The following is a 13,503-nucleotide window of genomic DNA, read 5'->3' as shown; positions in this document are numbered from 1 at the left end:
GTGACTTCTCCAACACCACAGTTCAAAAGCATCAATTTTTCAGTGGGAATAAAATTCTTTTATTTCATCTCTCATGTTATTAAGAAACTTGCAAAGTTTTAGATAATTGTATTTTTTAAAATGAATTTTAAAGCTACTTTACAGAATATACAAGAATTTGAGCTGAATCATACACTTATACATAAAAGCTAAAACTGTAAATCTTCAAGAAGAAAACAAAGGAGAATATTTTCCCAACCTTTCCTGGAGTAGGCAAAGATTTCTTAAGGACACAAAAAGCTCTAACATGAAATATGCCTATCTCATAAAACTGAAATTTGTAAGAATGTTTAAACTTCTTCCCATCAAAAGAAACATTAAAAATTTAAAAATAAGCAGACTATATTTGCACTAAACATATGCCAAAAGACTTGTATATAAATGGTACCTGCAATTCACAGATTCAATGTGATCCCTATCAAATTACCAATGGCATTTTTCACAGAACTAGAACAAAAAATGTCACAATTCATATGGAAACACAAAAGACCCCAAATGGCCAAAGCAGTCTTAAGAAACAAGAATGAAGCTGGAGGAATCAACCTTCCAGACTTCAGATTATACAAAGCCATAGTCACCAAGCTGTATGGTACTGGCACAAAAACAGAAATATAGACCAATGGAACAAGATAGAAAGCCCAGAAATAAACCCATGCACCTATGGGTACCTTATTTTTGACAAAGGAGGCAAGAATATACAGTGGAGCAAAGACAGCCTCAACAAATGGTGCTGGGAAAACTGAACAGCTGCATGTAAAAAAAGTGATATTAGAACACTTCGTAACACCATACACAAAGATAAACTCAAAATAAACTCAAAATTTTCCTCAAAATTTCTTAGAGGAAAACATAGGCAGAACACTTGATGACATAAATCAAAGCAAGATCCTCTATGACCCATCTCCTAGAGTAGTGGAAATAAAAACAAAAGTAAACAAGTGGGACCTGATTAAACTTAAAAGCTTTTGCACAGCAAAGGAAACTATGAACAAGGTGAAAAGACAACCCGCAGAATGGGAGAAAATAAGAGCAAATGAAACAACTGACAAAGGATTAATTTCCAAAATATATGAGCAGCTCATACAATTCAATACCAGAAAAACAACCCAATCAAAAAGTGGGGAAAAGACCTAAACAGACATTTCTCCAAAGAAGACATACAGATGGCTAACAAACACATGAAAAGATGCTCAACATCACTCATTATTAATGTAAATCAAAACTACAATGAGATATCACCTCGCACTGGTCAGAATGCCCATCATCAAAAAGTCTACAAACAATAAATGCTGCAGAAGGTGTGGAGAAAATGGAACACTCTTGCACTGTCGGTAGGAATGTAAATTGATACAGCCACTATGGAAGACAGTACGGGGATTCCTTAGGAATAAAATGACCATATGATCCAGCAATCCTACTCCTAGGCATATATCCTGAGGAAACCAAAATTGAAAAAGACACATGTATCTCATTGTTCATTGAAGCGCTATTTACAACAGCTAGAACATGGAAGCAACCTAGATGTTCATCGACAGATGAATGGATAAAGAAGTTGTGGTACATATACACAATGGAATATTACTCGGCCACAAAAAGGAATGACTTTGAGTCAGTTCTAATGAGGTGGATGAACCTAGAACCTATTATACAGAGTGAAGTAAGTCAGAAAGAGAAAGATAAATATCATACTCTAACACACATACACGGAATCTAGAAAAATGGTACTGAAGAATTACTTACAAGGCAGCAATGGAGAAACATACGTAGAGAACAGACTTATGAGGGGAGGAGAGGGTGAGATGAATGGAAAGAGTAGCATAGAAACATTACCATATGTAAAATAGATAGCCAACTGGAATTTTCTATATGGCTCAGGAAACTCAAACAGGGGCTGCGTATCAACCTAGAGGGGTGGGATGGGGAGGGAGATGGGATGGAGGTTCAAAGGGGAGGGGATATATATGTATACTTAGGGTTGATTCAAGATGAGATTTGACAGAAAACAACAAAATTCTGTAAAGCAATTATCCTTCAATAAAAAGTAAATTAAAAAAATAAACTGGAGCCTATTATACAGAGTGAAGTAAGCCAGAAAGAAAAACACCAATACAGTATACTAACGCATATATATGGAATTTAGAAAGATGCTAACAGCAACCCTGTGTACGAGACAGCAAAAGAGACACTGATGTATAGATCAGTCTTATGGACTCTGTTGCAGAGGGAGAGGGTGGGAAGATTTGGGAGAATGGCATTGAAACATGTATAATATCATGTATGAAACGAGTTGCCAGTCCAGGTTCAATGCACGATACTGGATGCTTGGGGCTAGTGCACTGGGACGACCCAGAGGGATGGTATGGGGAGGGAGGAGGGAGGAGGGTTCAGGATGGGGAACACATGTATACCTGTGGCAGATTCATTTTGATATTTGGCAAAACTAATACAATTTGTAAAGTTTAAAAATAAAATAAAATAAAATAAATAATAATAATAAAATAAATAGTGCCTGTAATTCAACAATAAAAAATAAACATGCCCATCAAAATATGCAAAAAACAGACTTTTTAAAACACCAAAAAGACATAAAAGGTAACAATAAAGATAACATGTCTTACTCTCATTTTTTGTTGGACATAATTGACTATATAAAACATACATAATTTTTTTCTTTCTGGGATGTAATTTTATCCTCTCATTCTGCTTCACCAAGTATAATATTATAATAGCTTTTTGTCTCTAACCATGAACACATTTCAGCACCTGTTGGATATTAAATTCCTATCACTTCTCATCAGGTATTCTTATACATTGCTGTTAGGCAAGTAAACAGTTTAAAATTTCTAGAAAGTAGCTTTATAATTTGTATTAAGAGGCTTTAAATGTTTATGCCATTGGATCAGTAATTTCTCTCCTGGGGATATGGCATAAGAAGATGATTTAAAATGTAAAATGAGATTTATGAACATCATGTTAATTACAGGAGTTTTTAAAACCACCAAACATCCAGAAACCTAAAAGTTCCATAAAGGAAGCATTTCATGATGAAATAATTATTATATAAATTGAGAAATATTTACAGAATGAAAGAGTAGGATTTTACTTATGATTCCATATATACTTAAAAACATGGAAATAAGGCAACTGAAAGGAAATACTTCAAAATATAAATACAGTTCATTATGCATCATGTAATTATGACAAATATTTTTACTTTTAACTCTTATACTTACAAATGTTCCCAAAATAAATGTTAATATTACCTTTTTCCTTAAAAAAAAATATCTGGTATGTGTATAACTTCAACCTTGGGAATTTCTCTTTGTAACCTTTCTTACCTTTTGCTTTTCTAATTCATAAATACAAAAGAGCCTACATATTTTAATTTTGATTAACAAAAAGAGAGCTGTCTATGCTTTCTTTAAAGTTCAGGAGACTGAAATCTTTGGATTGCATACCATGTAGCAAATTAGGCTCCCAATTGCTCAATCTGAATAATGCTTTGAACTGTCTTGAAAAGTTTTAGATTACTTACAAACAGACTCAACATGAAAGAACCGTCACAGCTATAATGGCAGAAAATTGTGACAGAAATAAATAAATGTTACAATGTCTGAATACAGTCTGTTCAGTTCAGTTGCTCAGCTGTGTCTGACTCTTTGTGACCCCATGGACTGCAGCACACCAGGCTTCACCATCTATCACCAACTCCCAGAGATTACTCAAACTCATGTCCATCAACTCGGTGATGCCATCCAACCATCTCATCCTCTGTCGTCCCCTTCTCCTCACGTCTTCAATCTTTCCCAGCATCAGGGTCTTTTCAAATGAGTTATTTCTTTGCATCAGGTGGCCAAAGTATTGGAGTTTCAGCTTCAGCATCAGTCCTTTCAATGAATATTCAAGACTGATTTTCTTTAGGATGGACTGGTTGGAGCTCCTTGAAGTCCAAGGCACTCTCAAGAGTCTTCTCCAACACCACAGTTCAAAAGCGTCAATTCTTTGGCACTCAGCTTTCTTTATAGTCCAAATCTCATATCCATACGTGACTACTGGAAAAACCATAGCTTTGACTAGGCAGACTTTTGTTGGCAAAGTAATGTCTTTGCTTTTTAATATGCTGTCTAGGTTGGTTATAACTTTTCTTCCAAGAAGCAAGCGTCTTTTAATTTCATGGCTGCACTCACCAACTGCAGTGATTTTGAAATGAAGTGAAATCGCTCAGTCATGTCCGACTCTTTGCGATCCCGTGGACTGTAGCCCACCAGGCCCCTCTGTCCATGGGATTCTCCAGGCAAGAATACTGGAGTGGGTTGCCATTTCCTTCACCAGGGGATCTTCCCAACCCAGGGATTGAACCCAGGTCTCCTGCATTGCAGGCAGACGCTTTATCCTCTGAGCCACCAGTGAAGCCCTTGGAGCCCCCCAAAATAGTCTATCACTGTTTCCATTGTTTCTCTATTTGCCATGAAGTGATGGGACTGGAAGCCATGATCTTAGTTTTCTGAATGTTGAGTTTTAAGCCAACTTTTTCACTCTCCTCTTTCCCTTTCATCAAGAAGCTCTTTCATTCTTCTTCCATTTCTGCCTTAAGAGCAGTGTCATCTGCATATCTGAGGTTATTGATATTTCTCCCAGCAATCTTAATTCCAGTTTGTGTTTCATCCACCCTGATATTTCACATGATGTACTTTGCACATAAGTTAAATAAGCAGGGTGACAATGTACAGCCTTGACATACTCCTCTTCCTCTTTGGAACCAGTCTGTTGTTCCATGTCTAGTTCTAACTGTTGCTTCCTCACCTGCATACAGATTTCTCAGGAGGAAGGTCAGGTGGTCTGGCATTCCCATCTCTTGAAGAATTTTTCACAGTTTGTTGTGATCCACACAGTCAAAGACTTTTTGGCACAGTCAATAAACCAGAAGTATATGTTTTTCTGGAACTCTCTTGCTTTTTCAATGATCCAGCGCATGTTTGCAATTTGATCTCTGGTTCCTCTGACTTTTCTAAATCTACCTTGAATGTCTGGAAGTTCACAGTGCATGTATTGCTGAAGCCTGGCTTCAACAGAGAATTTTGGTCATTACTTTGCTAGTATGTGAGATGAGTGCAATTGTGCAATAGTTTGAGCATTCTTTGGCATTGCCTTTCTTTGGGATTGGAATGAAAACTGACCTTTTCCAGTCCTGTGGCCACTGCTGAGTTTTTCTAATTTGCTGGCATATTGAGTGTAGCACTTTCACAGCATGAGCTTTTAGGATTTGAAATAGCTCAACTGGAATTCCATCACCTCCACTAGCTTTGTTGGTAGTGATGCTTCCTAAGGCCCACTTGACTTCGCATTCCAGGATGTATGGCTCTAAGTAAGTCATCACACTATCATGATTATCTGGGTGGTGAAGGTCTTTTTTTGTAGACTTCTTCTGTGTATTCTTGCCACCTCTTCTTAATCTCTTCTGCTTCTGTTAGGTCCATACCATTTCTGTCCTTTATTGTGCCCATCTTAGCATGAAATGTTCCCTTGGTATCTCTAATTTTCTTGAAGAGATCTCTAGTCTTTCCCATTCTATTGTTTTCCTCTATTTCTTTGCACTGATCACTGAGGAAAGCTTTATCTCTCCTTGCTATTCTTTGGAACTCTGCATTCAAATGGGTATATCTTTCCTTTTCTCCTTTGCCTTTCGCTTTTCTTCTTCTTACAGCTATTTGTAAGGCCTCCTCAGACAACCATTTTGCCTTTTTGCATTTCTTTTTATTGGGGATGGTCTTGATCCCTGCCTCCTGTACAATGTCACAAACCCCCGTCCATAGTTCTTCAGGCACTCTGTCTATCAGATCTAATCCCTTGAATCTATTTGGCATTAGTACTGTATAATAGTAAGGGATTTGATTTAGGTCATACCCGAACTGTCTAGTGGTTTTCCCTAGTTTAAGTCTGAATTGTCTAGTGGTTTTCTCCAGTTTAAGTCTGAATTTGGCAATAAGGAGTTCATGATCTGAGCCACAGTCAGCTCCCAGCCTTATTTTTGCTGATTGTATAGAGCTTCTCCATCTAGAAATAAATACACCTTACAATGTCTGATTATGGTCTGAATGAAATCCAAAAAGGTAACTGGGTTACCAAGCACCCATGAAGAATCATCTTAATTAATAGGAATGCAATTCAACCAGTAAAATGAACTGAATACTTCTGTCTTGAAATGTTCAATTATAAGATAAATAGTCTAAAAGAAATAATCTTTTCTCCCATTCTAGTAATTCTATTTCAGATTTCTCTTAAAGGATCACTCTGAATATTTTATATACACAAAAACAGACATACTTTTACCCAAATAACTACACTGTTCTCTTTATATAATCACCTTACACAGATGTGTGTTTTCAAATAATTTACATTCTCAGAAATGTAATCCATATAATATTGATTACACATGTGATCAATATAATATTGATTACACGTGTGATCAATATAATATTGATTACACGTGTGATCAATATAATTTCAAGGAATGTGAAATTTAAGGACTGAAAATAAAGCACTTTAATTATTGAATAAAAAAAAATACATGGTGTCTGCCCGATGGATAAGTACGTAAGTGTTAGTCCCTCAGTTGTGTCTGACTCTTTGTGACCCCATGGACTGTAGCCCTCCAGGCTCCTCTGTCCATGAGATTCTCTGGGCAAGAACACTGGAGTGAATTGCCAGTCCCTTCCCCAAGGGATCTTCCCAACCCAGTGATTGAACCCAGGTCTCCTGCTAAAGAATTGCAGGCAGATTCTTTACCATCTGAGCCACCAGGGAAGCCCATGTTATATGGATAGTAACAACAACAACAATTTGATACTCATACGCATCAATAGTAAGTTGTATATGAGTTTTGAGTTGTTGTTTTTGTTGCTCAGTGGCTAAGTCGTATCTGACTCTTTGCAACCCCATGGACTACTGCATGCCAGGCTTCCCTGTCCTTCACTATCTCCTGGAGTTTGCTCAAACTCGTGTCTCTGAGTTGGTGATGCCACCTAACCATCTCATCCTCTGCCACCCCCTTCTCCTCCTATCCTCAATCTTTCTCAGCATCAGGGTCTTTTCTAATGAGTTGGCTCTTCACATCAGGTGGCCAAAGTATTGGAGCTCAAGTAACGTTATTTAAATTACATGGGATGTTCAAAACTGTGCAGTTTAATCTACATTTAATAATTTTACAATTTCATGTTCTCTACACCAACTCCTATCTATTCTTTTTCTCCTTTACCTACTCATGACAGGATGGGAGAGATAGATAGAAAGATAAATAAAGATAAAGATAGAATATTAAACACTCTCTCCCAACCTAGTGAGTTCTCTGCACATTTGTATATCTTCTTAGATGTCTCACAGGGATTTCAATTTTGACTTACATGAAACAGAGTTCATTTTTGACACTTTTATCCTTCTTTTATATTTTCTTTCTCATATAATATTGTCACCTTTAATGACCTATGCTGGCCACCCACCCCTTTCTCACCCTCAAGATAAGTTCCTATCCATTCATCAACTCCTTCTGTCTTCATCATCACTTTCTTTACTCAGGCTTTCAGATACTCTCATCTCTTCACCTGGACTTTGGTACCAACATCCTGATTTTTCCATCTGTCCCCAGGAGTGTAGATTCTCATCACTTTCACACTGAAATCCAGATAACTTTTCTGAGCAACTAATCCAATCCTGTCTCATGCCATCAGTTGCAAACTCCCCATAACAGTTAAAACAACAAATTAAAAAAATATATATCTAACTCTTTCTGCCCTTCATTCACCATCTGCATCACCACTGGTTTCCATGTTCTCTTAAACTGATGCCTCTATGAGAGTGGCCACTTGGCAATCTCACCCAAAAAGACTCCAATCTGTAAACATGGTTCTTTCTATCCTCATTCCACATCCCTTTCCCCCAGAATTTATTACCTCAGTCTGTGATTGCTCGTTTCCTTCCTCACCTCCCTCCCAACACTGGACTGTGGGCACCCTGAGAACCCTGCTTTTCTATTGGTTCATTTTGTACCTGTTTTATCTAGCAAGTGTCACTTACGGGTTCAATAAGTATTTGTGATTTCAACAACTATTCAATAAATATTTATGAGTGACACTAAACGAATGAAAGCAGCGGGATATTTTAAATAAATATTGCCTAGCATTTACAAAATCCCTATTAATTAGAGACCAATCCATACCATATTTCCCCAGTGCTGCATGGCCTTTAATGACCAACCTCAGAAGTTACATAGCATCGATTCCACTGTACTCTATTCGCCAAGTATTTGTAAGCCCACGTAGAGTCAAGGGGAGGTTATACAGACTTCAACCCTTGATGGGAGAAATCCCCCAAATCTGATGCCAGTTTAAACCCACAGTCACCGAAGGACACTAATGAACTAAATTACTTTGAAAATATATGAATAAAAGACTTGCTTGTCCTGCTTCTCTGAAACAAACTGTATAACTAAGTAATCAAAGAGTGTGTGCTCAGTCATCTCTAGCTCTTGTGACCCCATGAACTGGAGACTGCTAGACTCTTCTGTCCATGGAATTTTCCAGGCAAGAATACTGGAGCAGGTTGCCCTTTCCTACTCCAGGGGATCTTCCCGACCCAAGGATCGAACTCACATTTCTTGTGTCTCCTTTATTAGCGGGAGGATTCTTTACCACTCTGCCACCTGGGAAACCCCAAAAGTTGGGGCACATGGCTTAGCTATTGGGAGGCATGTGAGATCGTCCCAGATTAGGGATCAAATCTGTGTCTCCTGCACTGACAGGCAGATTCTTAACCACTGAGCCACCAGGGAAGCCCCAACCAAGCAGCAGGTGTAGGAAAAACTTCTCCTTATAGAAACACCCCAGTTGACAAATGAAGAAGAGAGTCAGAATATCACTGCTGTGCAATTCCTGATGATTCCTAGATCCTAACATTGATCATCAAAGACTATTATTGAGAGAGAGAGAGAGAGAGAGAGAACCAGACATTACATATGCTCCTTTGGAAGAATAAAACACTGCTTACAAAAGAGATTTGGAGAAATATGTGTCTGATGAATCTATATCCAACTATCAACTTAGCAAAAACAAGTAAAAGAGAAGAGCACATTATTGAGACTCTGTGGACATTTTCAGCACAGTTCAGACTCAGGGAAACTTCACAGGACAAACAGCCTGGTCTCTTTAATAGATAAATGAAAAAAAAGAAAAGAGAGAGATGGGTGCTACAAAGACTTAAGAGTCATAACAACTAATCACCATGAATGTACTTTATTTGAATCCTGATGCAAATGAACAGAGCAAGAGAAAACAGATGACATCTGCAAGACAATTAGAAACTGAGCACTGAGTAGATATTTAGTAATATTAAGATGCTATTGTTTTTGAGATGGTATGATTGTATTCATTAAAGGAAGTCTTATTTTTTAAAAAACATATTCAGAGATATTTATGGGTAAAATTATATAATGTCTTAGATTTAGTTCAAAATAATGTAAGAGAGGAGACCATAGTTGGAGACAGAAATAAGATTGCGCATGAATTGATAATAGGTTAAGCGACACCTGCCAATGCAGGAGACATAAGAGACATGGGTTCAATCCCTGGGTTGGGAAGAGACCCTGGAGAAGGGCACGGCAACCCACTCCAGTATTCTTGCCTGGAGAATCCCATGGGCAGAGGAGCCTGGAGGGCTACAGTCCATATGGTCGCAGAGGCGGACCCAGCTGAAGCGACTTTCCACACACGCATGCATGAGACTTGGTGATAGTGAATGAGAGTTCAATATGCTGTCAGTTTCTCCAGTGAAATTTCCCCGTAACAAATATTTATTTTGCAAACACACTTTACTGATGCCCAAAGTCAAAACTTCTAGGTAAATTCTCTAGTGCACTTTATGATATCACCCCTGCCTGCCTCTCCAGGACCATCTGCATGACTTTTGCTTTTCACCTCTTTTTAAGCTACATAAAACTGACTGTAGTCTGCACAGAAGACTATGCTCTCTCAGACTACCAAGTGTCTGTACATTTCCCTTTTTCAAGACTGCCAAGTCCCATCCTTCTTCACCTGGCAAAATTCATTCATCTGTCACATTTCTTATTGCCAATTACAAGTCTCAGGTTCTCTGCTGTGGACCGGCGATACACTAGACTGATGGATACCAGTCAGCTGCCATTCCCACCCGACACTCCACCCCTTCCCTGCCCTCTTCCCTGCCCTGTGAAACTGAACCAGTTAGACTGTGTAGTGGCTGGAGAGCAAGAACTGTACTGATGTCTCCGGCTCCCTCCCTGACAGGCTGGCACAGGATGACTGCTTTCACTTAGCAAACACTATGCCTACCAGGTGGTCCTTCCTATGTCCTTCTTTTTCTGGTACAGCTGACTGCTTCCTTGCCTTTGCATCTTCAGCTCAGGAATACCCCACCGTCCATCGTCGCTTCTCATAAACCTAGTGCACTACTCGTAAGAGTCCATCCATTGAATTCTCCTCTAATTACCCAGTTTCACTCTGCCTTCCCCTTCTTGTTCAGACTTTCATTATATAACTGTAAGCAGAAACAACCCAAACCAAAGAAAGACTTCTAAACAGAATCTAACACAGATATAGACTGAAAAGTTACACGAGAGGAAGAGGTAAAGCACATTGGAGATGGGCAGCATATGCAATGGTCCTGTGGTACAAAGAGGCAAAGGATGTCCAGTGCTATAGCTGACTTGAGAGGCAACAAGCTAGAAAGCACAGAGGGCAGTGGTAAAGGATGGAGGTTTGGAAAGGAACTCAATTTTGCAGTAAAGATTTAGTTTGTGATCTTGAGAGCAATGGGAAAGTGTCTCATATTCTCCCTGCCCTCGCAGGCCTAGGTAAGGGATCATTTTCTTTTAGCCATTCCTTGACAGCCTTCTACAGCACAGCCAGGACTAGGAAACTCTCACGGCAAAAAATTCAATACATGTTCACTGGATTCATGAATAAATGAATGAGCAAAATAACACACGACCAGGTTTGTGACTTTCTCGGGCACCTCCAAACATTCTTCCTTGTACATACCCTAACTGGACTTATTCTTATTTGCTCTTGGCTGAGTCTTTATCTATAATTAACATAAAGACTTTGGAAAGCAAGAGTTACATATGAGCTATGTATGATTTTGAAAATTAGGTCATTCCCAGACCAATCTTTTACACTTAATGACCATTTCATTCTAGACACATCAAATGTAATGAGCAACATCACCATCTCAGGAGATGGACATTCTTTTCATAATCACAAGAGTTTACTCTGTTAAATCTCACCAATTCAAGGTGATGGAGGAAAAGTCACTTGAAATCCATGAGATGGATGAAAGACAGAGTTGTTTTAGGTTGTTTAGAACAAGAAATACAACTTTCTAGCCTTGGGTTATAACAGCACCAACTAAGTGCTAAGAAGCTTTATTTTCATTTGCTTTACAAACTGATGGTATGGCTGATCTATATCTGATAAAATGATATGCAAAATTTTCAATTAGTTTCTTTATCATTCAATAATAAGTTAAAACACGAGGCTAAAACCTGCTTGCGACTGACCTTATTCTATACACTTACATGTCTAATGCCAGGAACCAAAATTAAAATGCAAAGTGATCTCAAAACTGGTAAGTGAATATTCATTAATATCGTGAGAAGTCTTTCTATATTCAGATATTCTATGATAATGTAGATGCCCATTTTATGCTTAAGTGGGTAAAATGGAGATGAATGCAAATAACCATGTTCTTTTTTATCTAAACTTGAGTCCTCCATGAACCAACAAAGTATCAAATGGCAAGATTTCTACATCATTGTTGGGATATGTTTGTGGCATAATGGTATGTAATTAACATACAAACTTTACATTTCATTCTGATAGAAAATATCAGGAAAACTAACATAATATTCATTTACCTTTGAAGTTCAAACAAATACGCATCAACTTTTTTTAGTGACACAAAGAATGACTTTTTGCTTTTGGCTTCCCCTAGCAACTCTACATTGCATACAGCTTATAAGTTGATAAGCCAGGAGATAACATTATACCAAAATCTTGTAAAATGAATAAACTCTCATTGTGACTAAAACACAGTTTACTTCAGTAAAACAGATGTATTGCTCACCAAAGATGCCATGGTGAACCCAATGACTTCAATATAACCATCATCATGACGCTGAGGTTCAAAGTCATGGTGATCTCCTGGGTTCCCCCAGGGCATAGTGCCAGCACAATATCTGCAAGAGAAGAGTAAAATTAGAATTAGAGTTTGTGCCAGTCTTCTCGTGATCATCATCAGGTAATAATTTATAGTTTGATCTGATGTTGATTTCACAAAAGAATGGCTTTCTACTCTTGGTTCATGTCTCCCAATAGAAAAGAAAATGGGTTTATCCCCTTCCACTCCAAGTATCAATTTATGAAAATGGGTCAAAATTTGACAACAAAAGCATCCCATGGTGTCCAATTTTCTACTAATTCATTATCAACTTTTTATTTTTAAATTTTTATTGGAGTATAGTTGTTTTACAATGTAGTGTTAGTTTCTACTGCACAGCAAAGAGAATCAGCTATAGTATATATCCATCCCCTTTTTTTCCCCTTGGACTTCAAAGAGATCAAACCAGTCAATCCTAAGGAAAATCAATCCTGAATACTCATTGAAAGGACTGATGCTGAAGCTCCAATACTTGGGCCACCTGATGGGAAGAGTCGACTCATTAGAAAAGACCCTGATGCCGGGAAAGATTGAAAGCAGGAGGAGAAGGGGACCACAGAGGACGAGATGGTTGGATGGCATCACTGAGTCAATGGACATGAGTTTGAGCAAGCTCTGGGAGATGGTGAAGGACAGGGAAGCCTGTGTGCTGCAGTCCATGGGGTCACAAAGAGTCAGACACGACTGAGTGATGAACAACAACGGCAATCCCCTCTTTTTCAGACTTTCTTCCCATTTAGGTTACCACAGAGCTTTAAGTAGAGTCCCCTGTGGTGTACAGTAGATTCTCATTAGTTATCTATTTTATACATAGTATCAATAGTGTGTGTGTGTGTGTGTGTTTCTTACTCTATAATTCACACAGGCCTACTTTCTATGACATCCCATGAGTTATCAATAGGTGGTGTCAGAATTTGGTCTTGGAGGGAGACATATACATGCCAGTAAGAGAGGAAAAGAGAATCGAGCTGGGTAAGCATCAGCAGTAAATACATAATTAAGACAATGAGTACCCCAGGATGGGGGAACAGTAACTGAAGACAGAGGAGTAAAAAAAGGATGAGACAAAGATGTGAGATCAGAAAGGGAAGGGGAAGTCAGGGACACTGAAAAGTAGAATAAACAAAGTCCAGAGGGGAGATGGGAAGGAGCAAGAAAAGGAATAAGGAGAAGAAAAGAAAATTAAAGCAAGCTAACGAACAATGTTTCCTGAGAATCTAG

At 38.4% G+C, this 13,503-nt stretch overlaps 1 protein-coding gene across 1 annotated transcript in view; it reads right to left on the bottom strand.

The window, feature by feature from the left end:
* DGKI (diacylglycerol kinase, iota) overlaps positions 1-13,503 on the bottom strand; it is a gene marked incomplete at its 5' end in the record, with an annotated part of 321,800 nt that overhangs the window by 183,815 nt on the left and 124,482 nt on the right. The window contains one exon of the mRNA XM_010831746.1: positions 12,190-12,301. Within this exon, the coding sequence (XP_010830048.1) occupies positions 12,190-12,301 (112 nt within the window). The remainder of the gene's footprint in view (positions 1-12,189; positions 12,302-13,503) is intronic.

The sequence above is a fragment of the Bison bison genome, unplaced genomic scaffold (genome assembly GCF_000754665.1).
Source record: "Bison bison bison isolate TAMUID 2011002044 unplaced genomic scaffold, Bison_UMD1.0 scf7180017864530, whole genome shotgun sequence".
Taxonomy (NCBI): Eukaryota; Metazoa; Chordata; class Mammalia; order Artiodactyla; family Bovidae; genus Bison; species Bison bison.
Note: the sequence above shows the minus strand (reverse complement) of the source record. Positions and strands in the feature narration are given on the sequence as shown.